Source organism: Oncorhynchus nerka, linkage group LG10, assembly GCF_034236695.1.
Source record: "Oncorhynchus nerka isolate Pitt River linkage group LG10, Oner_Uvic_2.0, whole genome shotgun sequence".
Lineage (NCBI taxonomy): Eukaryota > Metazoa > Chordata > Actinopteri > Salmoniformes > Salmonidae > Oncorhynchus > Oncorhynchus nerka.
Window position 1 is genome coordinate 34,387,155 of NC_088405.1, and position 25,920 is coordinate 34,413,074.

At 43.3% G+C, this 25,920-nt stretch overlaps 1 protein-coding gene across 3 annotated transcripts in view; it reads right to left on the reverse strand.

The window, feature by feature from the left end:
- Nucleotides 1-25,920, reverse strand: part of LOC115135201 (uncharacterized) — a 44,121-nt gene that overhangs the window by 16,090 nt on the left and 2,111 nt on the right. Inside the window, exons 1-6 of one of the 3 annotated variants that reach the window (XM_029669635.2) lie at nt 23,693-23,907; nt 14,484-17,022; nt 14,276-14,387; nt 11,216-11,753; nt 10,541-10,999; nt 1,951-2,142 (exon numbers count right to left, since the gene is read on the reverse strand). In XM_029669635.2, coding sequence (XP_029525495.1) covers nt 1,951-2,142; nt 10,541-10,999; nt 11,216-11,753; nt 14,276-14,387; nt 14,484-16,847 — 3,665 coding nt within the window. In that variant the 5' untranslated portion in view covers nt 16,848-17,022; nt 23,693-23,907. Of the gene's footprint in view, nt 1-1,950; nt 2,143-10,540; nt 11,000-11,215; nt 11,754-14,275; nt 14,388-14,483; nt 17,023-17,144; nt 17,254-23,692; nt 23,908-25,920 lie in introns of those variants that run through there. The other 2 variants (XM_029669634.2, XM_029669632.2) reach the window with 2 other exon arrangements.

The window sequence follows — 25,920 nt, forward strand, 5'->3', positions numbered from 1 at the left end:
AGGCTACTGTGGCCTACCATTTAAAAAACTATGGAGAAAATGTATCACATAACATTTTAATATGGAAATAGTTGTTTCATCATTCAGTCTACAGTAGCAGCCAATATGTGGTGTTCAATGTCGGCCTACATTGACATTAACCGGTTTATCCACTTGTCCTTCAGACAAGGAGGTGACTAAACATTTTGTCATCTTGTTTGATGCAAGAAACCACTTTATAAAATGCATTATTATTCCCATTCCATTATTACAGAGAATAAGACTAAATGTGCACACAAGGCTACATGCAATCCAGTTCACAGTGAATGACACAAATCCATATATGGAAATGAGTGATTTGCCTACAGGCCTTACTGCAGCTCTGATTGGTTATGGCGCACCAGTCTGTAGAGTAGGGCCTCGAGTCGTAAATAGAATCCTGCTCCGATGCAGTCTGCCAACAACAAAATCTCTTGCACAACAAAATATTTTGCGTAGTTAGTCTTGTTTTCATGTATTTTATATTGAAAGTGTATTGATCTGGAGACTGGCTAGGCCACTCCAGGACCTTGAAATGCTTCTTACGAAGCCACTCCTTCGTTGCCCTGGCGGCGTGTTTGGGATCATTGTCATGCTGAAAGACCCAGCCACGTTTCATCTTCAATGCCCTTGCTGATGGAAGGAGGTTTTCACTCAAAATCTCACGATACATGGCCCCATTCATTCTTTCCTTTACACGGATCAGTCGTCCTGGTCCCTTTGCAGAAAAACAGCTCCAAAACATGATGTTTCCACCCCCATGCTTCACAGTAGGTATGGTGTTCTTTGGATGCAATTCAGCATTCTTTGTCCTCCAAACACGACCAGTTGAGTTTACCAAAAAGTTATATTTTGGTTTCATCTGACATTCTCCCAATCTTCTTCTGGATCATCTAAATGCTCTCTAGCAAACTTCAGACGGGCCTGGACATGTACTGGCTTAAGCAGGGCGACACGTCTGGCACTGCAGGATTTGAGTCCCTGGCGGCGTAGTGTGTTACTGATGGTAGGCTTTGTTACTTTGGTCCCAGCTCTCTGCAGGTCATTCACTAGGTCCCCCCGTGTGGTTCTGGGATTTTTGCTCACCGTTCTTGTGATCATTTTGACCCCACGGGGTGAGATCTTGCGTGGAGCCCCAGATCGAGGGAGATTATCAGTGGTCTTGTATGTCTTCCATTTCCTAATAATTGCTCCCACAGTTGATTTCTTCAAACCAAGCTGCTTACCTATTGCAGATGCAGTCTTCCCGGCCTGGTGCAGGTCTACAATTTTGTTTCTGGTGTCCTTTGACAGCTCTTTGGTCTTGGCCATAGTGGAGTTTGGAGTGTGACTGTGAGGTTGTGGACAGGTGTCTTTTATACTGATAACATGTTCAAACAGGTGCCATTAATACAGGACAGAGGAGAGAGGACAGAGGAGCCTCTTAAAGAAGAAGTTACAGGTCTGTGAGAGCCAGAAATCTTGCTTGTTTGTAGGCGAACAAATACTTATGTTCCACCATAATTAGCAAATAAATTCATTAAAAATCCTACAATGTGATTTTCTGGATATTTTTCTCATTTTGTCTGTCATAGTTGAAGTGTACCTATGATGAAAATGACAGGCCTCTCATCTTTTTAAGTGGGAGAACTTGCAGTTGGTGGCTGACTAAATACTTTTTAGCCCCACTTCTATTCTACTGTATTTCAGTCAGCAGCACTCCGACATTACTCGTCCTAATAGTTACATATTTCTTAATTCCATTCTTTTAGGTGTGTGTATTGTTAGATACTACTGCCCTGTTAAGAGCTAGGAACACAAGCATTTTGCTCCACCCGCAATAACATCTGCTAAATATGTGACCAATTAAATTTTATTTTAAAGTATTTTCACACCACTGCGTACACACACACACACACACACACACACACTGTAGTATTCCAGTAAACTCACTTCTTGCTGAGGTGCCTGGCCACATCAGACTTCCTGAAGCCATCCAGGTTGAACAGGCGTTTGGCCAGGCGCTTGGCAGCCTGCAGGTCAGCCTTGTTGCCGTTGGACAGGGACTCGGTGCTGCCCAGGGCCAAGTGCTCGCCCACGTCCTGCTGCGGGAACAGGTCTGGAGCCCGGTGGCCTGGCTTCTCCCTGACAGATGACAAGAGGAGAGGAGGGATGACTCACATGAGGCTGTTCTAGCCCCATTATAAAACCGGTAGCTAGGTAACAAATCGATTATACGGGACAGGTTTGGGTCTTTCTCAAATTCTGTATTACCTTTTGCCAACTGTATAATAATAAAACTGTCGGTGCCAAACTGTCTTGGCACATAGTAAAGAAGACGGTTGGCACTGGCAGGTGCCATATTTATAAATCAGTTGACTAGCAGGTGCCAAGGTTATTGTCATGGGAAGTGGGCACACAGCCCTTCCATACTTGGCAGGATATATCCAATTGTAACAGAACCACTATTCCAAGCATGTAGCTGTACTATAACCATACAAGCCTTTCAACTTCCATCTATTTTAACATGCAGTACACCGAGATGAACTCTGTATTAAATCCATGGTCTCCAAGGGAAACACCCGGCGATTTTCTCCATTGCTCCGCGTTGCTTTCACTCATAACACACAGCTGGATTTGTTTATTTCCAGCCCCTCCAGCTTCAGGCTCTTATTAATAGTATAGTATAGTATTAGCATGTCTATTCACAGTAGTATCTAAACAGTCCCACAGGACTCTCTCCATTTTTGAACATCATCAAAAGGGTTCTGTGCATGAATGTTCTTCTGCAGCTCATAACATGCGTGGATTGCAAATGATTATACCCAACTACACTGTTATTAATCAAATGGTTAATGGTTTTTAATCAAAAGTTAGCAGAAAATGTCAGTGCTTTTCGTTGTGTCTGAAAGGATGATCTATTGCACTTCTGAAATGTAAAACGGGCTGGAGAATTTCTAGAACAAAGATCATGCACAGTGCTTAACTAATAAGCTCTTCCCTAGTGGAGAATCTGTATGCAATGATATGAGTCATGTATGGAACGGATAAATCACCATGTCAATTCATTCTTCAAATTTGAAATACTCTAAAAAAGAGAGAGATTCAAAAAGGTTAAACATCTACAAACTACACCCACGATAATCACAAAGCAAATTGACTAAAGTTAGACTTATGTCTCTGCAGACATTTGAGAAAATACAGAATCAGAGCTCATTTAAGAGCTTGGATGGAACTGTCAGCATGTCCTTCCTACAACAACATGGTAGAGAGTTGCAGCCATTCGTCGCAGAAATGCCATTGCATATACAGTGGGTGAATCCCCATCTAGATAAGATGAAGTAATCTGCCCTACCGAATTAACAGAATGGTCCTTTGATTAGTAGTCCACTTTGCTTTAAACCAAGAGAGTTCCTCCTCAAACGCATGACTCCTTTCAGACCTTCACAGCAAGGTAGCAACCCATCTCAGGATATAGAACACCCCTGTTTATTGGTTGCGTTTGGTTTATCCCACCGGCCCTTTGGGTCACCCCCTCTGACAGAATGGTCCACCACAAAGGAGGTGGGTGGGGAGATAAGTAACAGGGGGCTGAGTTTGTTTATTCTTAAAACAATGGGTTTATGATCCACTCCTCCACAGAAAAGGGAGAGAGAAAGACTCCCAGACTTATTTTCCAGGGTGTGGTGAGGGAGACTGTTCTTTTGGGACGCTAGCAGGAGTGGCCGGTGGATATTTCATTCAACAGCGTCCATGGAGCTCTATAGAAAAGTCTCAACATTTAAAACCAGACCTCCAGCCTTTATATTGCCAGGTTATGTCCTTAACTTTACAGTCGAATGTAAAGTTGGTTGTAAAAGTTATACACATGGTCTCTATCGCAAACCGACATCTTATGTCCCCAAAACAGCAGTCTCATAAACTGGTTGTGCTGCATCATGAGAACAGTCAACACACACACTACACAGATGCTGAGAAAGTGCTCAGTCTTGCCTTTGTTGACAAGGGCTGACAACATATCACCACTGAGAAGAAACCATCCAACTAAGACAGACAGACAAAGCTCCAGGTGAAGCTATGGCATCTAAAAAGGTAACCAAAGTAAGCTGAACAATGAGAGTTACATGTTCTCTGATATATTTGCTCTTTGACTCAGGCTATGCTATAGACCAGAGCAGCAACAGGAGTGAGGAGTGTATGTGGCTACTGAATAAGTTAGTATTCGTCCACGCATGTTACAACATACACACCCCCCCCAACAGGCACTGAGAGTTGTTTGTGGAAGTTATTAGGCCTACTTGAAGGAATCACATTGCTTCCCCTGTTAGGAAATATCTTAGAGCTTTTATCCCAGTTCCCATCTGTGCTATGAATTATTAACTGTTTTAGCTCTTGCTGTACAGATAGTTCAGAGCCAAAGCACCCTGGAAAATCAGATGAGTCACGTCAAGGGGTTTCACTCAGCACATTTCTAAATAAACCAAAAATATATACCCTAATCAAGAATTCAATTTCGCATTCTACACAGAGCAAGAATCTAGGCGCTACAGTTTATATAAAGAGGCAATAAACAGGAATCTATGTTGCTGATTCAGTTGACGAGTCTCAGGTCAGGAAATGGCAAAATAGCTGAAATTATTGGACAAATAACACCACATGGTCCATGGACAACGTAACATTCTAGAACTTCTTTGGTTCTAGGTTATTATAGTAACTGAAGAACCCCCCCCCCTCCTAGGTGAAGCCAAGTCTGCTAGCTGATCACTGTAGGTGAGCCTCTGTCGTGGGGACCAGAGCCAATAGGTTTAATCACGCCATCAATAACACCATGAAGTTCCACATAGCTCCTCGGAACACACACAGTCACGCTCACCCTGTACATCAATGTAATGAACATCACCCATTTCTTACCAGACACTGTATAACACTGTCCAGCCAGCTAGGAGTCACAGAAACACAGATAATCAGCTCACATTGACTTCATAACATTAGACCATTCGTAACAAAAGGTTCAAACACATAGTCAACCTCTGCTGTCCATAACACTGTCGAGGTCCACACACCTCTGACAGACAGACAGATGTAGGTATGGTACAGTGGGGAACTCACCGGTAGATGGCTGGATAGGGGGCATACAGGTACCCGTCTTCCAAAGCCCCGCCCCCCCAGCAGAGCAAATAGCGTGCCATGTTGTCCCCAGAGCCCTGCCCCCTTCACACCCAACCACGGCACTCTGCGGTGAGGTAACCCTGCCAGTCAACAGTCTATCCCACTGACCACATGGAATCTCCAGCCACACGCCCGACACTGCTCTCAGCCTGAGCCTAGCAGAGCCTCATGGTGCATTTCACAACATCTTATCTTCCATTTCCCCTCCTTGGTGTCTGGATACTCGCTCTGCCTTATTTGGCGCCCTAATCTGTTGCTGTCCTCCCCTGCTGTCCAGTCTCTCTTTAACTCTCTCGCTGGCTCGGTCAGTTCCTCCCTCTCCGGCTCCCTTTAGCAAAGATGGTGGATAAATGAAGATAGAAACTCTGTGGCCTGAGTGAACTAAACCACCACAGAGTTTCATACTGTACTGTCTTTGCTTAGTCCATTTAAAAAAAAAACATTTTAAGGTCAGTTCCGGTCTACTTAACTGGGTGTGAATGAAATAGCAGCTGGGTCTGGTCTCCTTAGTACATTGAATTTCATTGAACCAGAAAAAAACAAAAACAGAGTGGGGTGTCTAGCTTCCTCTTCCGTCTCTGCCTGTAGCTCTCAATCTGAAGTATCCAAGCCTGTGTGGACACAGTATGTAGTAATAATTTGGCAGGATCTTTGTTGAGTTACTCGGTCACTCTCAGTCTTTCACTGCCTGGTCTCTCGGTCAGTATCCATCGTGTGCCTCTCTCTGCGGATGGCTCATCAGCTGGGCTATTTTCCACTGCTGGAGAAAGCATGCATTTCCTCTCGCCATGGCTGCAATCCCACCTCCTTTCCCCTCGCTCTTCTCTTCCTCTCTTTGTCTCCCCTTACCTCCCCTCCCACTTTCTATGTTTCTAACCTATTTTCTGATTTCACATCTGTCAGCTCCTATCACTCTAAACAAATACACATGTAGCCCATCGGATTTAAATCCCAGTACAGTTTCAGTAAAAACTCAAGTGTGTCCGTGTTGCAGTAAAGCCAAACAAACGGAAATGAAAGATAATCAAAGTAGCATACAATGACATCATACAGGCCGATGATAACAGATCTATTCCTTTACTAATAAATCTATTTAATGTCTACCAAAGAACAGACTATGGTTTTCCTAATTCATATTTTAAAGTAATTGTTGGCATGGCTTCTGGCACATTAAGTAAAGAATCTATCCAAAGATAAGACTCCTTCCAGACCACTCAGTCCAACAAGTCTGGCTCTATAACAATGGGCCTCTTGTTGTCTTGTGGATCAAAAGCCAACTGAAGTGAACTTGATTTTCTCAAAGTCAACTTGTAACACTGGACACATCTTTAAATGAGCTTTCGATTCAAATCAAAGTGCCTTTTGTAGTTTGATCAAAAGACTTTGGAGTTCATGGTGGGACTTGAAAAAGGAGTTGTGTCAATGGCCCCTGCTGCAGTTAATACTGTAGCCTCCTGTGACTTAATAGTCCAAAAGAGTGCTCAACCTCACACCCAACTGGCTCTTTTCTATTTTAAAACCCTGAAATCACATGGTCCAGGAAGTTAATCTACAGCTGCCATGGTTACCCAGTATGTCTGGCTGAGCTACATATCTGATTGGCTGCCTTACATGAAAGGCGGTGCAACCAAGGAGCCAGGTGGCATGGCAGAAGGGGTTTGACTGACTTTCAGTGAAACCAGTGACGCTAAACACACATGGAAACGCTCACTCACTGAATAGATGGGAAAATACACTGGATATGAGTAAGCCTACACATATGGAAACGCATGTTTTATATAATGTACACTTATGCATAAATTAACATTCACTAATTGGACCCGGGTACTCGGATTCTCAGGCCCCTATTAATATAATTTGTCCTGTAAACAAATGTATAATAATTCCATTCTTAGCAGGGTTGGTGGGACTGATATACTACACCTTGCAATAAAAAATAACACCAACATGCTTATTAGCCACTACATAGAATAATAATGAAGACATCAAAAGTAGGAAATAACACATGAAATCATGTAGTAACCAAAAAAAGTGTTAAATCAAAATATATGTTATATTTGCGATTCTTCAAATAGCCACCCTTTGCCTTGATAGCTTTGCACACGCTTGGCATTCTCTCAACCAGCTTCACTTGGAATGCTTTTCCAACAGTCTTGAAGGATTTTCCACATATGCTGAGCACTTGTTGGCTACTTTTCCTTCACTCTGCGTTCCAACTCCTCCAAAACCATCTCAATTTGGTTAAGGTCAGGGGATTGTGGAGGCCAGGTCATCTGATGCAGCACTCCATCACTCTCCTTCTTGGTAAAATAGCCCTTACATAGCCTGGAGGGGTGTTAGGTTATTGTCCTGTTGAAAAACAAAAGATAGTGGGACTAAGCCAAAACCAGATGGGATATCGCTGCAAAATGCTGCTTTAGCGTACCTTGAATTCTAAATAAATCTCAGTGTCACCTGCAAAGCTCCCCTACACCATAACACCTCCTCCTCCTCCATGCTTTACGGTGGGAAATACACATGTGGAGATCATCCGTTCACCCACACAGCGTCTCACAAAGACAGTAGTTGGAACCAAAAATCTCCAAGAGACCAAAGGACACATTTCCACCAGTCTAAATGTCCATTGCTTGTGTTTCTTGGCCCAAGCAAGTCTCTTATTATTATTGGTGTCCTTTAGTGGTGGTTTCATTGCAGAAATTCAACCATAAAGGCCTGATTCACACAATCTCTTCTGAACAGTTGATGTTGAGATGTCTGTTACTTGAACTCTGTGAAGCATTTATTTGGCCTGCAGTTTCTGAGGCTGGTAACTCTAATGAACTTATCCTCTGCAGAAGAGGTAACTCAGGGTCTTCCATTCCTGTGGCGGTCCTCATGAGAGCCAGTTTAATCAAAGCGCTTGATGGTTTTTGCGACTGCATTTGAAAACTTTCAAAGTTCTTGAAATGTTCCGTATTGACTGACCTTCATGTCTTGAAGTAATGACGGACTGATGTTTCTCTTTGCTTATTTGAGCTGTTCTTGCCATAATATGGACTTGGTCTTTTACCAAATAGGGCTATCTTCTGTATACCACACCTACCATGTCACAATACAGCTGATTGGCTCAAACACATTAAAGAAAGAAATTCCACAAATTAACTTAAAGATTAAAGAAGGCACAGCTGTTAATTGAAATGCATTCCAGGTGATTACGTCATGAAGCTGGTTGAGAGAATGCCAAGAATGCAAAAAGCTGTCACCAAGGCAAAGGGTGGCTATTTGAAGAATCTCAAATGTATTTTGATTTGTTTACTACATGCTTCTATGGGTGTTATTTCATAGTTTGTCTTCACTATTATTCTTCAATGTAGAAAATAGTTTTAAAAAATAAAGAAAAACCCTTGAATGAGTAGGTGTGTTCAAACTTTTGACCGATAGTGTACCTTAACCAGAGGTATCATACTGCTGAGCCCAAATCATTGGACATCAAACCACAACACACTCAATCCAATACCATGTAGCAGACAGTGCTGTACTGGTAATAAATACTTTCTGGATAAACATTCATGAAAAGAAACGATGGCTCTCTGGCCCCATCTAGTGGTACAACTAAATCTCTGCGGTTGAGTTCCATAACCATATAAAGTACTACATTTTCGTCATTTAGCAGACACTCTTATCCAGAGTGACTTACAGAAGCAATTAGGGTTAACCGCCTTTCTCAAGGGCACGGACAGACTTTTCACCTAGTTGACTCAGGGATTCGAAACAGCGACCTTTTGGTTACTGGCCCAATGTTCTTAACCGCGAGGCTAACTGCTGCACTCTAAATTAGGGAGTACCCAGAGGGTCCTTTTAAACACATATTTCGGAGAGATATCCTAATATAATAGGAATTGGAACTCTTGAGAATTGAGACACCTAGGACTCACGACCTGCTCAGAGGACCTCAGCTCAGACTCCCCTGGGGGTAAATGTGATGGGGAAATGCATGGCACAGTTAAAAGACAGACTGTGAGAAGGAGGCAATTTAGTCTTATTTGCGCTCTAGCATCAGGTCTTCCGAGCGTCTGGAGCGTCTCTACGTGGTTCATTTGGTCAGGTCAGCCAGATGCTGATCAAAACGGCTATATACAAAAACAGACACTATCTGTCAATAATGGAATTGCCAGACCAAACCATATGTCACACATGCATAGATCACAGGCTCTAAACTCCAAATAATTAGGAACAACCATTCAAGGGACAACACATGAGATTTTAGTGACAGTCCTTTTGTAGGTCATCTACGAGCAGTAAAGACATGTATAACCATTATGAAACAGCATAATAGGATACTATATCTTATAATAGGATCTTCATATAGCAAAATACATAGAGCTCCAAAAGTATTGGGACAGTGCCAATTTTGATGTTGTTTTGGCTCTGTACTCCAGCACTTTGGATTTGAAATGGCTATGAGGTTAAAGCGCATGCTGGCGGCTATCATTTGAGGGTATTTTCATCCAGATCGGGTGAACCATGAGAAATATCACGCTTTTGACTCTACAACTTTGCTGGATGCATTTTGCTCTCTGTTTTGGTTGCGTTTCAGATTATTTTGTGCCCAATAGAAATGAATGGGAAATATCATGCTAAACTCTCACCATTACAATAACAGGGAGAGGTTAGCGGTTTTCTGGAGGCATGATATTTGTGCGTCTAACTTTCTCAGTCATCATAATTCACGATTCATCCAGGATTATCCATAATCATGGTAGCATCCACATTAATGTAGAAGTGTTTAGAAACATGTTCTATACTTATTTACAATAAAAGTTACTCCAAATTGACAGAAAACATTACTTACCATTCATTTCTATTGTGCACAAAATCATCTGAAACACAACCAAAACAAACAGCAAATGCATCCAACACATTTGTAGAGTCACAAGCTTGATGTAGTCATTGCACGTTATGAATATGGAACCAAATACTGAAGTTTTTACCAGACATAAGTGAATTTGTACAATATACTTGATGGGGGGGGGGGGGACTATGTACAAAAAGCACTGTAATTTCTAAACGGTTCAGCTGATATGGATAAAAATACCCTCAAATTAAAGCGGACAGTCATTGTCATTGTATCCCCTCAAATCCAAAGGCCTGGAGTTCAGAGCCAAAACAACAAAAATGGAGCTCACTGCAGGTGTTGCCACCACCAAACACACAAATGCACTCAAGACATATCACAGCTAAACAATCTCGAGGTTGGTGAAGGGATTGTGACTTTGCGCGTGCATGTTACCACTTTCTACTGCACAGACATGGCAAAGTTGCTGATACAAAACGGTCTAAATTAAGTATACCTTGACGTCCATGCTTTCATTTGGACTGTTTGTCTGTCACTCACCGAATGAGAGGAAAGTTTAAGTTAGTTTTCATTGAGACTTTCTCCAACCAGGACTTCCCTCCTGAAGTAGAATCCTCAGAGTAGCTGCTGAGCCCGTCTCCTGTGGGGGCCAGGGTGTTCTCAGACCGGACAGGGACAGACACCCTGGGAGGCTCTGGATGGGCCAGGGGGGCAAAACTCAGCTCCGTGATGTGACGCGCACTCTCACATATCTGGCTCTGGATCTCAGGGGTGAGGGTGGGAAGGTCAAAGGTGAAAACGTGCGGGCCGCTGGAGGTCAAGAGGTCAACGCTGTCCAGGCTGCTGTAAGAGGTGCCCTTAGCCCGGTGAGACTCCACAATGCTCTCAAAGTGGTGGCTGAAGGAGTCAAGGCCATCCGCAGAGGTCCTGCGAGGGCTGGTCAATGAGATGGGGGACTTGAGTGCTGAATGGGAATCTGATATGTAGTCCAACGGACGACTACAGGGGAAAAAAACATGTACATCTTAACATGAGATACTCCTTGACATAGGTTTTCTACAGGTTTTCTACAAGTTCAACAGATCTGTACATTGTTTCAATCAATACATTTTAGTTTCGATTTGAGGTAGGCACAGGTACTGTAGGTATGAGGTGTTAAACTCATCTCTATATTTGCTTTCAAGGTATGGTGTGTTTGAACAGTGGATGGCTCACCCCTTCATCAGCAGACTGTACGTCTGATTATCCTCATGGGTGGCATGTTGTCTCTTCTTATCCCCCTGCATTCTCACACTGGCCCAGCTCACCATCTCCTCCTCTAGCTCCTCCACCTCTCCGTCAGTGTGGACTATGGTACTGGCGCTAGAGGCCGAGGTGGCCAGCACGCTGCGATTACTCCCAAAGGCAGAGTCCACTTCCACCTCTTCCTGTTCTCTCTCTCTCTCTGCCTGGGCCTCAGCCTCAGCTAACATTACCTCATCCAGGTCTGTTTCCCTATAGCATTTCAGGGGCACCGCATCTAAGTCCGTCTCAGAGTACTTGATGGTTTTCCGGATGATGCCCGTCTTGGGTGAGATGCCAACCACAGCGACTGGGGGCGGAGTCACCAGGTCCACCTCCACCTGCTGGACGTTGTGATAGGATAAACTCTCTCCCTCATCGTCCAGCCCCCTCCAGTGATTTGTGGGCTTCAGGGGCAGGGAGGAGGGAGGGGTAGGCTTGGGAGACTCGCTGGAAGTGCCCCTAGGGGGGGCTGTAGAGTAGGATATCGAAAAAGACAAATTGTAAAAGTGTGCATGAATATTGTTTACCAAGATATCTTGCACTTAGTCAAATGGCATGTTCTAAAAACCATGCACAAATAATCATAAATGTATTGTTCTAAAGACCTGAAGTAAATGTATAGATTGTATTCCATTATGATGGTACATTGTATTGAGAGGACTGACTACTCTATGCACGTTAGTTTGCAATTTTGTCATTGAAAAACTGCAGCTTCCAGCCATAACGCCAGGTTTGGCAATTTACCTGTTTAACATCAGCTCACTTGCGCTGAGGTGGGAGGGGTGGCAATATTTGAGGTGTGTCCTTAACAGGCGCAAAAGTGACAATTTCATGCAGCGCTTAATGGGCAGTTTTAAGACCCACAAAAAGCAGGTCTTAGCGGTAAACGCAGCTGATAATGGCTTGGCTTTGGAGAGGAAGAACAGCCTATCCAGCCTTGACGCACATTACCCATGGAAGGAGAGATATGCCTTTTGTGCCAGTGAATCTCGTATTTCGAAACGGTATGATCCCCCCATTTCGATTAAAAACCAAGCATAGCCTCCCCTCTTAATCAAGGCCGGTTTAGCAGTATCTCATAGGTGCATCTTTTAATACTGTCCATTAGCCAAAAGTAGCCCATGAATAAAGAGATTTTAAATGGTCTACTGAGACTTGCTTTGAAATATTATTATTCACATGCCTGTATTTCACTTTTTCAAGTAAAATGTTGTTTGTTTAAAAAATAAACGTTTTTTAATCCAATGAAACGAAAAACTCACCGAAAGATTCACCGTCCATGGGTTTATGGTGAGAACGTACATGGCTTGAATGTATTGTGATTTCTCCTGCTATTTCTGGAGAAGTGCAAATATGATCTGTCAGATGGTTCCATGATGTTTATAAAACATGACATTTGCGAGCTGTATAACGGTGAGTGGACATGCCTCCTTTCTCTTTATATTGGATCTTTATCCAGCTCCTGTGAAAAGTTTGGATGTGCGTAAAACTCTACATAGTCGAAGTTGCCTTGTCTGTATTATAAGCCGACGGGGAGGAATTATGGTGCCTGTAACTGCATTTAGACATTACCTATTTAAAACAAAATTGTTGCTTCGTTAGCCTAGCGAATTCAATCTTGATTATAGACTACGCTTGGCATGTCCATTCTGCATTTTACAGTAGGCCTAGCCCCTATATTAGTATTAATGCTATAGCCGATGTTTAGCAATGCATTTCCATATTGAAGCAATGAATCTAGAACAACATGGGTTGCAAACATGTTCAACATATTTAGCAAATATGGTTCAGGCTATTTAATGAACAAGGCTATAATGGAGTAGATGACAACGCAATAGATAAGAGACCAAAAATATACAACTTGAAGCAATCACATATTTAGCCATGGAGCACATCATGTTTGGCTAATGAAGGGCCAAGCCTCGACGCACCCAGAACTTGTTTATTCATCAAAACACAGCCCTTTCGCACCACTGCCAGTTACTGCGCCCATAATTCCGGTTGTGAAAATAGCTAAAAGATTTGACACCCCCAAAACTATAATGCTACCGCCAGCACTAAGATTTACCATTGCGTTAGGTTTGTTAAAATAGAGCCCTCAATATTTTTGTCCCACTAAGTAAAATGACCTGTTCTAAAGACCATGGAAATGTAATAAAATGACTTGTTCTAAATGTATAGATTGTTATTATAACAGTACAGTTTATTGTGAAGACATTCACTGTTTTGAGGCCTATAACACACGGTCTGTGATGAGTACTGTAATTGAATAGTGAATGGTAGAAGATGAGTGATAGAGATGAAGAGAAGGGATAAAGAAAACATAAATTAAACACAAGGGGATAGATTCTCTAAGGTCTAAATTGAATTAACAGGAAAGTACACATTAAATGAAAGACGTGTAGACTGAACCAGGGGTCGGCAACATAATTTGTGGCCCCCCAAAGTTTTTAGTAAAAAATGTAAATGTTTGAATGATTTTCATTTTTGGTCAAGTTTAAATTTAGGAAATCAGTTCCTAAGTATTACCACAAATTTAAAAAATTATATGTGACCGTGTCAATATAATCCAGGTATGTAATGATATAGTATTTTCAAATACAATCTCTTTTTGGTCTCAGTTGTGGTCAATTTGCAGTGTACAAATTAATATAATTATAATTATTAATATAATTATGTTCCAGCCCTAAACCTATTTGCCTACCCCTGCTCTAAATTATCAATAAAGCTGTAACCTTTTGGGTAAACAAAGAAAATGTTTGTGTTGCAAGAGAAGGAAGCGAGTCAGTCAGAGTTTAAAAAGGACAGCGCTAATGCCAGGCCATGATGGCTCTATAGCCAAATCTAGCCAAAGCTAATTGGATTACAGGAATATTGTGCAGCTAGCTGCTTGTTCACAAGGAGGGGCTGACGAACTAGGAAGTCTAAACTAGAGGAGGAGGAGGAGGAGTAAGACAGTGATTAGAGCTCTTTCAGGACAGGACCGCCCACCTTTAGAATCGTGGCAGTCCTCTGTGGGCTGTCCGAACAGGAACTCCCATTTGGCATGGGCAATCCTCTGGGAGTGCAAGGACGGGCCCAGCACAGAGTAGTGGCTGTCTGACTACAACAGGTGAAAGACAGGGAGAATGGTTGAGTAGATGATAAAGTACAATGTACACTTGTAAACAGTCTTTCTTACAATCTCTCACTCCCCCACCTGCATCCCAGAAGCAGTGTCTTCAGTGTCATTGCTCTTCTGGCTGGACTGGCTGGATGTCTCTGGTGAGAGACAGTCCCTCTCTGGCTGACTGTTTTCCTCTAGACTGCCTGTCACTCCACTGGAGCTTTGGGAAGACCCCAGCAAGCCGCTATGGTCCTGGGTCTCCCCCCCGTTTACCCCATGTTTATCCCCCAACACAGCTGCTTCATCCCTCCCCTGTTGCATCAGCTCTTCCTTGGTCACCACACACAATCCATCACCATCAGCAGTCTGATCCTCCCTATTGGACTCGTCTTGGTCCGTGACGGACACGTTCTCCCTCCACTGCTGCATCCTGGAGGTCCAGCTGTCTGGTGGCTCCATGTCAAGGCCTATAACCAGGCGCCTGCTGCTCTCCGGGCTGTCCCTTGGATCCCCTCTGTCAAAGAGGGTGTCGTACTGTCTCCTATACAGGCCAGGGGAGCCCCGGTCTCCCATGTACTGTGGGGGTTGGTGGCGGTGCAGGGTGGGGCTGTCTTTCGCCACCAGCTCAGCTCTCTGCAGCCGAGGGTCTATGATAGGGGTCTGGGACGCCACCACTGGGTGCAGCATAGCTGGCATAGTAGGGGAGATGCCCTTCTGCTGTAGGAGGGGGGAGGCTTGCCTCGAGCCTTGGCCTGGTCTGGACTCTCTGGAGTGGCATCCAACACTAGGAGACTCCTCGTCTGTCCACCTGTGGTCCTGGAGGTGGGTGTTACTGTTATCTTCAGGGTGGGGCTGCGCTGGAGAACCCGTGCCCTGGAGGGTGGTATAGGGTTGAGACTTCCTAGAGAGGTAGCCAGGCCTGGGGCTCTCTGACTTAGCCGAGTCAGTCTGGAACGGGGTGGGGGAGGGAGTCCTCCTGTCCATGAGGATGGTGGGAAGCTTGGTAACTTCCTCTGCCAGCTTACGGGCCATGTCAGGGCTAGAGTCCTGGGAGATACTTCTCCTGCCACTGGTCTGGTTCAATCCCTCTCCCAGCTTGCCTCCATTTGACTGATCTGACAGTTTGGAGTTGACTTTGTTGGGTAAGCAGTGGCTATCGTTAGGAGTGTAGCTGCTGGTTTGGCTGCTAGTCCTCTGGTTGCAAGAGGCCGAGGTGCTGGTAGACATGCTTGCTGGTATGTCATGCTGGATCGCAGTGGGCCTCCCTGTAGGTAAAGGCGGGCGGAACTTGGAGGACAAGCTGGGGCTCTCGTCCCCCAGGCCTGGCCTGTGGTTATGGACACCATAGTGGTGGCGAACACTGGAGGGGGACATGGTGTATTTGTAGTAGGACTGCCTGGCTTGAACGAAGAGCTGGTCAGAAGCTGGGCTTCTGGTGAGGCCATTTAAACTGCGGCTCCTGTCTGGATTGACGGGCAGTGTTTTGGTACCCTGAGGCAGGACTGGGGACCCTACCCAGGACTTGCAGTGGAGCTGCTGCTGGTAATGCCGTGGAAAGCTGGGGCTCTGGTCTGGGCTGTAGGTTGCCAGTCTGCGCCTCAGTTCCGGGGAGCCAAATTCCTCCATGGCCCTGTAGGTGGCTTCTCTGGCTACAGTGTCCAGAGTGGACCTGCGGAGACAGGGGGAGCCCTTGGGGGACAGTTTGGGGCTGGAGCTACCGGAGGGCTTCCAGCTGTCTGACCACACAGGGTCACTAAGCCTCTTCCTGAGGCGGGCAGGCAGATACCCCTCCTCCATTCCTCTACTGAAGGGGTTCTCAGGTATACTTTGGCACAAAGCACTGCAGGGGCTGTCCACAGACTTAATGCTGGCTTTCTCTATGTAGCTAAAGCTGACCACAGAGCGTTTGCCCTCATGCCCCACACCAGAGCTATCGTAGAACCTGCACCCACTGGTTGGAGTGGAGGGGGCAGTTATTATCCCAGAGCAGGCAGGGGATAGGGGCACCCTCCCTTGGTAGTGCTCAATGTCTGAGGAGCGGGGGCGCACCAGAGTTCCATGCTGCGGACCATCGGGTGCAGGCTGGAGAGTGGAGAGCAGTTGACCAGTCCCCTCGTAAGGCAGACTCTGCCTGTGGTGGATGGGCGGTCCCGAGTTGTCCGGTAGGTCCAGCTGGAAACTGACAGAGTGTCTCGAGGAGGACTTGGAGGGGGTGAGGCTGGGAGTGCTGCCCCCAACATTATGCACCACTCCAGGGGACATGGAGGTTGGGCTGGGGGTGGAGGTGCAGGTACAGGTGGAGTGGCTGGGGGTGTGCTGGGACTGAGGTAGGATGTCCGGCTCTTGGAGCACTAGTGGGCGAATCCCCTCCACACCACCCCCCAACTCCTTCCCTTCTTCCTCCGGGACAGACCTCACCTCCACATACAGGTGCAGGATCTTGCCAGACTGAGACATGGTCCCCACACTGGCCTCAGTGCAGGCCTCTGTCTCTTTCTTGTTGTTAGTCTCCTAAGCTTCCTTTCTAACCCAAAATGAATCAAAAAAATGGGTTCATTTGGTGAGGGTCAGTAAGCTGGAAGATGATTGACAGGTCTCGTCGCCATGCTGCTCTGCTCATCTTCTTTTCAGGCTGTCAAAGAGAAAGAGAGAAAGGACACAATGGGAACATGTTCTTTTAAAAAGGACAATAAAACAAACTTAGACAAAATTATATCAAAGACTGTTACTGAATTCAGAATCCATCTTTGTAACCTGAGGTGATGCTGTCATGCCATTGTCTACCAGTCACGCCATGACATCACAGTCTAGGGATGCGTTCCCCTGACCCCCTGGGCAGGTGACTGTAAGCGAAACAAATATCGATAATAGCTTTACTCCCAGTCATTCTGACTGAGGTTCAAGGTTGTGAACTTGTGCTTCTGAAATGTAAAACCTATACATTTAGGCCTACTCACAAAACACTATAGTATACTATGGGACTGTACTGTAATATTAAAGAAATCTACTGAACAAAATACTCAGAGCAAATTTTCCGTAACATGTAGGTAGGTAGGACTGAGGTCTGATTCAACAGTTCAGAGCGTCTGCTCTTTTTTTAATAACTTGTAGGGAACACAATATACAGCCCATACTCCCCCAAAAAACGTGTCCTGCAGGCTCTAGTTTTGTCCAATCCTGATTATTGTTCAGTCGTGTGGTCAAGTGCTGCAAGGAAAGACCAAGTTAAGCTGCAGCTGGTCCAGAACAGAGCGGCACGTCTTGCTCTTCATTGTAATCAGAGGGCTGATATAAATACTATGCATGACAGTCTATCTTGGCTAGGAGTTGAGCAGAGACTGACTGCATCATTTCTTATTTTTAAAAGAAACAATAGTGTGTTGAAAATTACAAATAGTTTGCATAGTCAACTTACACACAGCTCCGACACAAACATACTTACCCCACCAGGGGTCTTTTCACAGTCCCCATATCCAGAACAAATTCAAGAAAGCGTACAGTATTACATAGAGCCATTATTGCATGGAACTCCCTTCCATCGCATATTGCTCAAATGAACAGCAAACCTGGTTTAAAAAAAACAGATAAAGAAACACCTCACGGTACAAAGCCTCTCCCCTACTTGACCTAGATAGTTGGTGTGTTGGTATTGATATGTAGACCTTTCTTAAATTGATGTAGTTCTGTCCTTCATGATTAACGTTCTGTATTATGTCATGTTTCATGTTGTATGGACCCCAGGAAGAGGAGCTGCTGCTTTCGAAACAGCTAATGGGGATCTTAATAAAATAGCAAATATATGGTCTATACTTGCAATGTAGGTCTCTGACTTATGGGTGGCACAAATTGGGATTTGGGGACAGGAAATGGCAGGGTACTGTACAGTACATGCTAATTAAACACTATAATTATTACTGTAGTGTTTTTAAAACTGAAGTGTTTTTGCTAACATTACTGTAGTATTGACTTTGTTTTTGTAGTATTTTACAGTAGACTATAACATTAACATAAGTACAACACATGATTGAGGTATTTAAAATTTTTTTAAAAAGTTGAACCTTTAACTAGACAAGTCAGCTTGAAGGTCAACGTGAAGGTATACTACAGTGTGTAGTATAGTATTGTAAAGATCACTACAGAATTCTATAGTTAGTACTATAGTAAACTGTCATATTTTTTGGGGTGGATATGGACATATCCAGAAATAGTATCATAGGTGATGACGGTAAACAGTTGGTTATGATACAGTACAGGTCTTGTTTGGGTGGTTGTATCTTTATAGACTCCATTAATGTGTCTGATTGCTTGTTGGCCAAAGGCCTGTTAGCTTTGATTAATCCAACAGAGCTCTATTTTCACAGGTGAAGGATCCTTGAACTTGAAGGCTCAGAATGAAGCAGAACAAGCGAGAACAGCAGGCAGACTCCTTTTACCCAAAACATTCCACATTCCAAGTGTTTTGTTAACAATCCAAATCTGTAGTCTGTCAAGTTCACACTCACCACGTCCTCAATCTAGAATAGCAAGTGTAAAATTCCCTCAGTTTGTTTGAGTACACAGATACCAGAGAGAAGAAACTAATTCTGATATCGAAATAGATATAATATCTGGTGAAATTCTAAAGTGGCTCTAACAGGGTCAACCTCTCAATATTTTCCTTTGTGCACTATCAGAGGTCATGGGCCCACCTTCTGAGGAACTTGTTCACTCTGTTGTCTCTACCTTAGTCACGGCAGGATAGTCATTACCCTACAAATCATGAGGAGCAGGAAGACCCCAACCATTGCCACTGCTAGCACACTGCTCTAATATTAGTTCCTACCGGACACAATGTTTGGCAGACCAAACTCTTCGGTCCTTTAAAAACCTGCTGTATGTAAAATATTGCGCGCTATCGTTTGAAAAATAAATAAAATGTGACTCTGGATGACAACATAATGATGTTTGTTTCCAACATTAGGGCTGTTTATCTAAAGAAGTCAAATCCGCTTTGTGTTTTGTTTCCTTGCCACGATACTATGTATCGCAATATTGGTATCGTCCTGGCCCTAGTTGTCAGTCTGATCCTCACACACCACATGTACAGACACTCAGACACCGGTGATCAGTGTAGCAGGTAGAGAGAAATATCATTTAACCTCTCCCACTGCTGTTCCTTAGAAAGTCTCTCTCCTCCTTTGATTCATTGACACTATACCAGTAAAACAGTAGTTACCAAGGCCAGACAAAGGTAACTAAGACAACTAAGTAATGAATAAGTCTCATTTAGTTTGAAAGGATCATGCTTTTTTGTCTGGAAATCAACAATCTCCCATTTCAGCAAGACCTAAAAGTATATCTTCCATCTTTATGTAGGCCTTGAAATAGCCAATGATCCAAATCATCTCAGACCCTAAACACACATGCATGCACACACACAGCAGGTGATAACTATCTGGGGGGGGGGGGGCAGTCTCACACATGCCTCACACACCCACAGCTGCACACTTACACCAGGGGCGTAGGCTCACCCAATCTCACCCAATTTGTTTTTGTTGTTGCTGCTCTTCACTTGTCAGTGTTCCAAATGGGACATTATTTGTATTTTTACTTAGACATGCAAACACCATCAGATATAATAGCAAGCAGTGCACTGGGTTAGTCAGATTTGATTAAATATAACAGAACAGATTAACTGTAATGACATTCACTGTCACAGGATGGGTTGCCAAAAAGAACTAACAAAGCAACACCTCCAATAAGCCACAAATATGACTGCATTGAGGCATGTCACTGTGCTTCTATGGCTATATGAACCATGCCACTGCCCATTTCATTTGTTCATTTAGCGAACAAGACAGCGCATACTACTATGGCCGACGGTGTAAAACACATTTCACTGCACCTAACATTTTTTTTTCTGTGCCTTTATCAGTCAACACACCTATATTTTAGCTTGAATTAGATTTAAATGCTACATTTTCTCTCAGCCTCATGGCAGAATGTGTAAAATAGCATGAAATGAGCTATAAAACTGCATTTCCCTCTCTGCCTCATGCAAAGTGTGTAGAATTACAGGAAATTGTATTTAAAACAGCAACATTTTTTCAGCCTTGTGGCAAAATATATATATACTATACATATACAACTATACATATACATATACTAAATATACTATACAACTGCACATTTTTATTTTTGCCCCATGGCTAAATGTGTAAAATTGCAGGAAGTTAGCTGCAAGTGTACACATTTTTTTGTACACAGATGCACATTGACACAAACACATGCTCAGAGGTATTCTGAGGCATCTGTGATAAATGCATTTGGTGATTGTGAACCTGTTGAATTGATTGCAGTTATTTGACGACGGTCTTGCTAATCATAATACCCAGCACCATTTATCCTCATATTTTGTGCCATTGAGGTTCCTGAGCCTCCCTTTGCAGTTTCACTTTGAGCCATGTACAACATTGCTGTTTGAGAACACAATACATACAGTTGGTCACCACAGCTATCCCTACACACTGGCCAATCAAGGCGAGTAAGGTTGTGTGAACGAACACAGAACGAACACATGGAGAGGCAATGAAGAGTCGAGTCACAGGACAAATTGCAAGTTAACACGATCTGTGAATGCCAAGGTAACTGACAACCTGAAATGGACACCTATTTGTTTAATAGAACCACTGGGTCATATGCCCACCAACCTGAAAAAGTTAAGTCCAAATAACTTCTGTCTGGCTGGCCCAAGACGTTTTGTTGTTCCTATGCATCTAACAACTAATGCTACTTCCACTACTAAATCTGTAGTGTGGTTATTTCTTAATCAATTTACACAACAAGGTTAACTCACCGTACTTGAGACAGGGGCCAGGGCCTGTGCTTACGTTATTGGATACGTCTGGCAGGAGTCAGACATAGTTAGTTGGGCCCGTACGAAGTGGAATAAATCCAGAGGACAACAACCAGACTGCTGGACATCATTACAGCCAGGAGACGGTACTAACATTTCATTTCATCGCTTTAAAAAAAAAAAAGTCTGAACCATTTCCTTTCATCCAATTCAAACCCCAATTATCACGCATATCCATCTCCCCTGATGACCAGAAAGAATAACTTATTATTATTTTTTTTTTAATGACTCCCTCCTAAAAAGGAAAACCTAAAAATAAATAATGTCTGTTTCAACAGTTTCTACTGTTCTGCCTTATTATTATTTGACCATGCTGGTCGTTTATGAACATTTGAACATCTTGGCCATGTTGTTATAATCTCCACCCGGCACAGCCAGAAGAGGACTGGCCACCACATAGCCTGGTTCCTCTCTAGGTTTCTTCCTAGGTTTCGGCCTTTCTAGGGAGTTTTTCCTAGCCACCGTGCTTCTACATCTCCATTGCTTGTTGTTTGGGGTTTTAGGCTGGGTTTCTGTACAGCACTTTGAGATATCAGCTGATGTACGAAGGGCTATATAAATAAATTGGATTTGTCTGTTTTTCACAGACTAGAAACCAAGTTTACAATTTAAAAATACATCTGTCAATTCTGGTCAATTAGAAAACCGTTAACATAAAGTATTTCTAAAACCAAGAGACCAATAGACATTTATATTAATATCGCACAGCCACATGTTGAACAAGGCACACTGATTACAACCTCATAACACTTGAGGATCAACATGTTCTTTCTCTCACACTCGCTCATATCAAAAACACACACGATGGGACACACTTACACCCTGATGAGCAGGGTACTTAGGCCTACTTTTTCTCTACTCAGACTAATAGGATTCCCTACCCCCCCCATTTTTGTTCATCCTACAGACACACACTATACACACAGTCCCACACACACACTGTACACATAGCAACTGCTATCCCCGAGTTGCAGCAGCACAGTCTGGGTCTGCCTCCCTCTTTCTCCTCGTCTCCCTTTCTCCTCTTTGCCACCTCTAGACTCACAGTGGCTGTCCGCTTTGCCAGCTCATCCATACTGGATTTAGGCCTCCCTCCTCCTCCCCCCTCCAGACCTGCCTAAGTCCAATAGAGTGCCATCTTCCACCTCCTGCCACTCATGGTGCTTTGTCCCTCCCTTTAGGAAGAGTGCTCGACCAATCAGATCCCTTGATCCAGTGCTGTCTTAACGGCCCAATGGCTACTGGTGTAAAGTAGTCTGTTTAGCACTAACAGATGGTGAAGGACCATGCAGCTTATAGTTGCTGGGGCGGTAACAAGGTCAGAGGGGACTGGGGCCCTTCTCTTATTCAGAGGATAAAAACTAATTTAGCTAATTTGAGTCATAGGGGCTAACAGTTGTGAACCTCTGAGGAAAAACAAGAATAAGCCAATTTGAGGCATCACCTACACACTCTCACGCTTGGACAGTTTCTCTTTCCTCTGATAACACTACTAGCAGTCTCTCTAGGTATCAACACTGACAGGCTGTCTGTAGCATGTCTACTGTACCTCACTAGGAGGTTCTAGACTTGGAAATGGTGTGTAATCAATTCTGTCAATCAAGTCTGATGACAGATAAATAGCAGAGCAGAGACCATGTAAGTTATTTTCTCATTGCCTCAGAAGTGACAGCTTAACAAATGGCACACCCACTGTATTGTGTGTGTGTCCCCCCCCCCCCACTCTATTTCCTCTGTGGTTTGGCTACAGTTAGGAGTGAATTTCCACAGCTTCCCCAGTCAATCTCCTCCTGGATGGTGTCCGATCCGTCCAGACAAGAATGAGGGGAAAGGTCTGTGTCTGCTTTTCCTCCCCGGGATTTGCCTTTCCAGACAGAGAGCTTAACCCGACAGACAATGCGCTCGGAAAACAAGCTTTACAAATGGTGATCTTCAAGTTTCAAGTTAATGTCACGTGCTCAAGTACAGTCAAATGCCTTTCGTTCAAAGCTCTAAACCCAATAATGCAGTAATCAATGTAGTAATATAAATAACATAAGGTAGAACAAAACCACAAAAGAAATTGAAATAAGAACACGAGAAGTAAGCTATATACATGGTCGCTCGCTGTGAGCTATAAGCGGTTGCTGTAAATGGTCTTGTGGCTTCGCAGAAGTTAATGAGTGAATGGTTTGACTTCAATGGGCTTATGCTAAGGGGGAATCAAAGTCTCCTCAGACCCAAACACAATGTCAGATTTCAAAACAAGGGAGCAGGAATGGAGCCTATAAACAGCTGAGACTAATTCACTTAAGACAGATTCAATTTCATGTCACAAGACTGTCCATAAAATGTTTACCCAACAGCAGCTGAGCATATAAGCAGATCACTTCAATGTACAGTATGGAAAAATCAACCCCTTACTCACCAAGATTGTAATCGTCCGCAGTCAATAGTTGAACGCCCTACTCTTAATTACAGTCACATCCACTGACCATGCAGAGTCAGCAGTGGTTTTATCTGGGGACAGTTTAAAAGCCCCATCATCATAGCTCAGATTCTGAAAAAAACTCATCACTGAGGGAATGCCCCCGCATTGTCTTCAGTCCAGCTATAGGACATCAGAAAGTTGTGGCCCTGAAATCCCACTTTATGCACTGGCAGACACATCGATGTCTCATATCCTTAACCAAGTGCCTTACACAGTCAGATCAATCTTGGCTGGAGAATGGCGCAATGCACTACATCTGTTGGCACAATCTATTCTCTGGCTGCAGTGGGGAGCCTGGGGACATGGGGAAAATAATACTTTTTTAGAGTACATTCTCTAGGTGACAATTCAACTTTGAATCCTCCAACAAATATCATCCAGTTGTTCTTGGATTTCAGCAGAAATGTGGTTCCTACAACACACACTATAATGAAGCAATAGCAGGGTTAAAGAAAACAGGTATGTCATGGACCAATAAGGACTGCTAAAATATCATGGCCTCAGCATTAAAGCTGAGTAGAATTGATGAGGTAAGATGTAGGAAGGACAGAGTGTGTGTGTGTGTGTGAGAGAGAGAGACCCAGAAGTATCATGCAACAGCCATACTGACAGAGTAGCACCTAGGACAACCCACTGGGCACAAACTGGTTGAATCAATGTTGTTTCAATGTAATTTGTCATCGTAGTGTGATGTGGAATCTATGTAGAAAATACATTGGATTTGAAAAAAGTCATCAACTGTTGTTTTGAAGAGGAAATATGTCGTCATCGTCATCCTGGTAAACAAATTTCAACATTTGTATAAAATATGTTGAATTTGTACCTTTAAAAACATCAGATCTTCAACATTATATATATATATTTTTTAAAGCTTTAGGTTGGGCAGCACCTAATACTGGAGAATTGGTCTATCTACTACTGCTAACCATTGGTCTCCGATCCAGGGTTTTAACCAAGCCCTGCCATGCTTCGCTATTATATCTGTCACTGACCATTACCAATGTGCTATCGTGAGAATGATTTTGTAAGTGGAGATCTCTCAACACTAAATAAATTCCCTGTTGCCTTCTAAGTAATTCCATATAGTTGGTTTAACATAGCAAATCAAATCAAATGTGAACATACTTTATCACCGATATATCATCAATGCTGCTATTTAGGCCTTTATAGGATTTATAAAGTCATCAACAGCCAGTGTTGAAATTCAAACCTGTAATGAACTAAAAATAGACAATACAATAAGCCTATGGTTTCAAGCTCTGGTTGATTTAAATTGTAATTATCTTTAGTGATATTGAATTGTGTAGGACTAAATCAAATCAAACTTAATTTAAAGTACATTTAAAGATTGATTTGACTTAGTCCTAGTCTAACTTCGATTTTTGGCTGAGAAGTGAATCCAACATATCAATTAATAATTTGTAGACAAACTGGAATCCAAGCCAGACTAAGTCAGTGGCACCGATGGAACAATCCAAGCAGAAGATAAATCTCTCTCAAATGTTGATATTTGATAGCGTTGACAAACAAAACCAATACAATATGACTTTTGTACAATAAATAGCCTAAGACTATTTTAGAAAAGGTATGTACAGTTGAAGTCAGAAGTTTTACGTACAGAGGTTGGAGTCATTAAAACTCATTTTTCAACCACTCCACAAATTTCTTGTTAACAAACTATAGTTTTGGCAAGTCGTTAGGACATCTACTTTGTGCATGACACAAGTCATTTTTCCAACAATTGTTTACAGACAGATTATTTCACTTATTATTCACTGTATCACAATTCCAGTGGGTCAGAGGTCTACATACACTAAATTGACTGAGCCTTTAAACAGCTTGGAAAAATCCAGAAAGTTATGTCATGGCTTTAGAAGCTTCTGAGTCAATTGGAGGTGTACCTGTGGATGTATTTCAAGGCCTACCTTCAAGCTCAGTGCCTCTTTGCTTGACATCATGGGAAAATCAAAAGAAAACCAGCCAAGACCTCAGGAAACAAATTGTAGACTTCCACTTGTCTGGTTCATCCTTGGGAGCAATTTCCAAATGCCTGAAGGTACCACGTTTATCTATACAAACAATAGTACGCAAGTATAAACACCATGGGACCACGCAACCGTCATACCGCTCAGGAAGGAGATGCGGTCTGTCTCATACAGATTAAC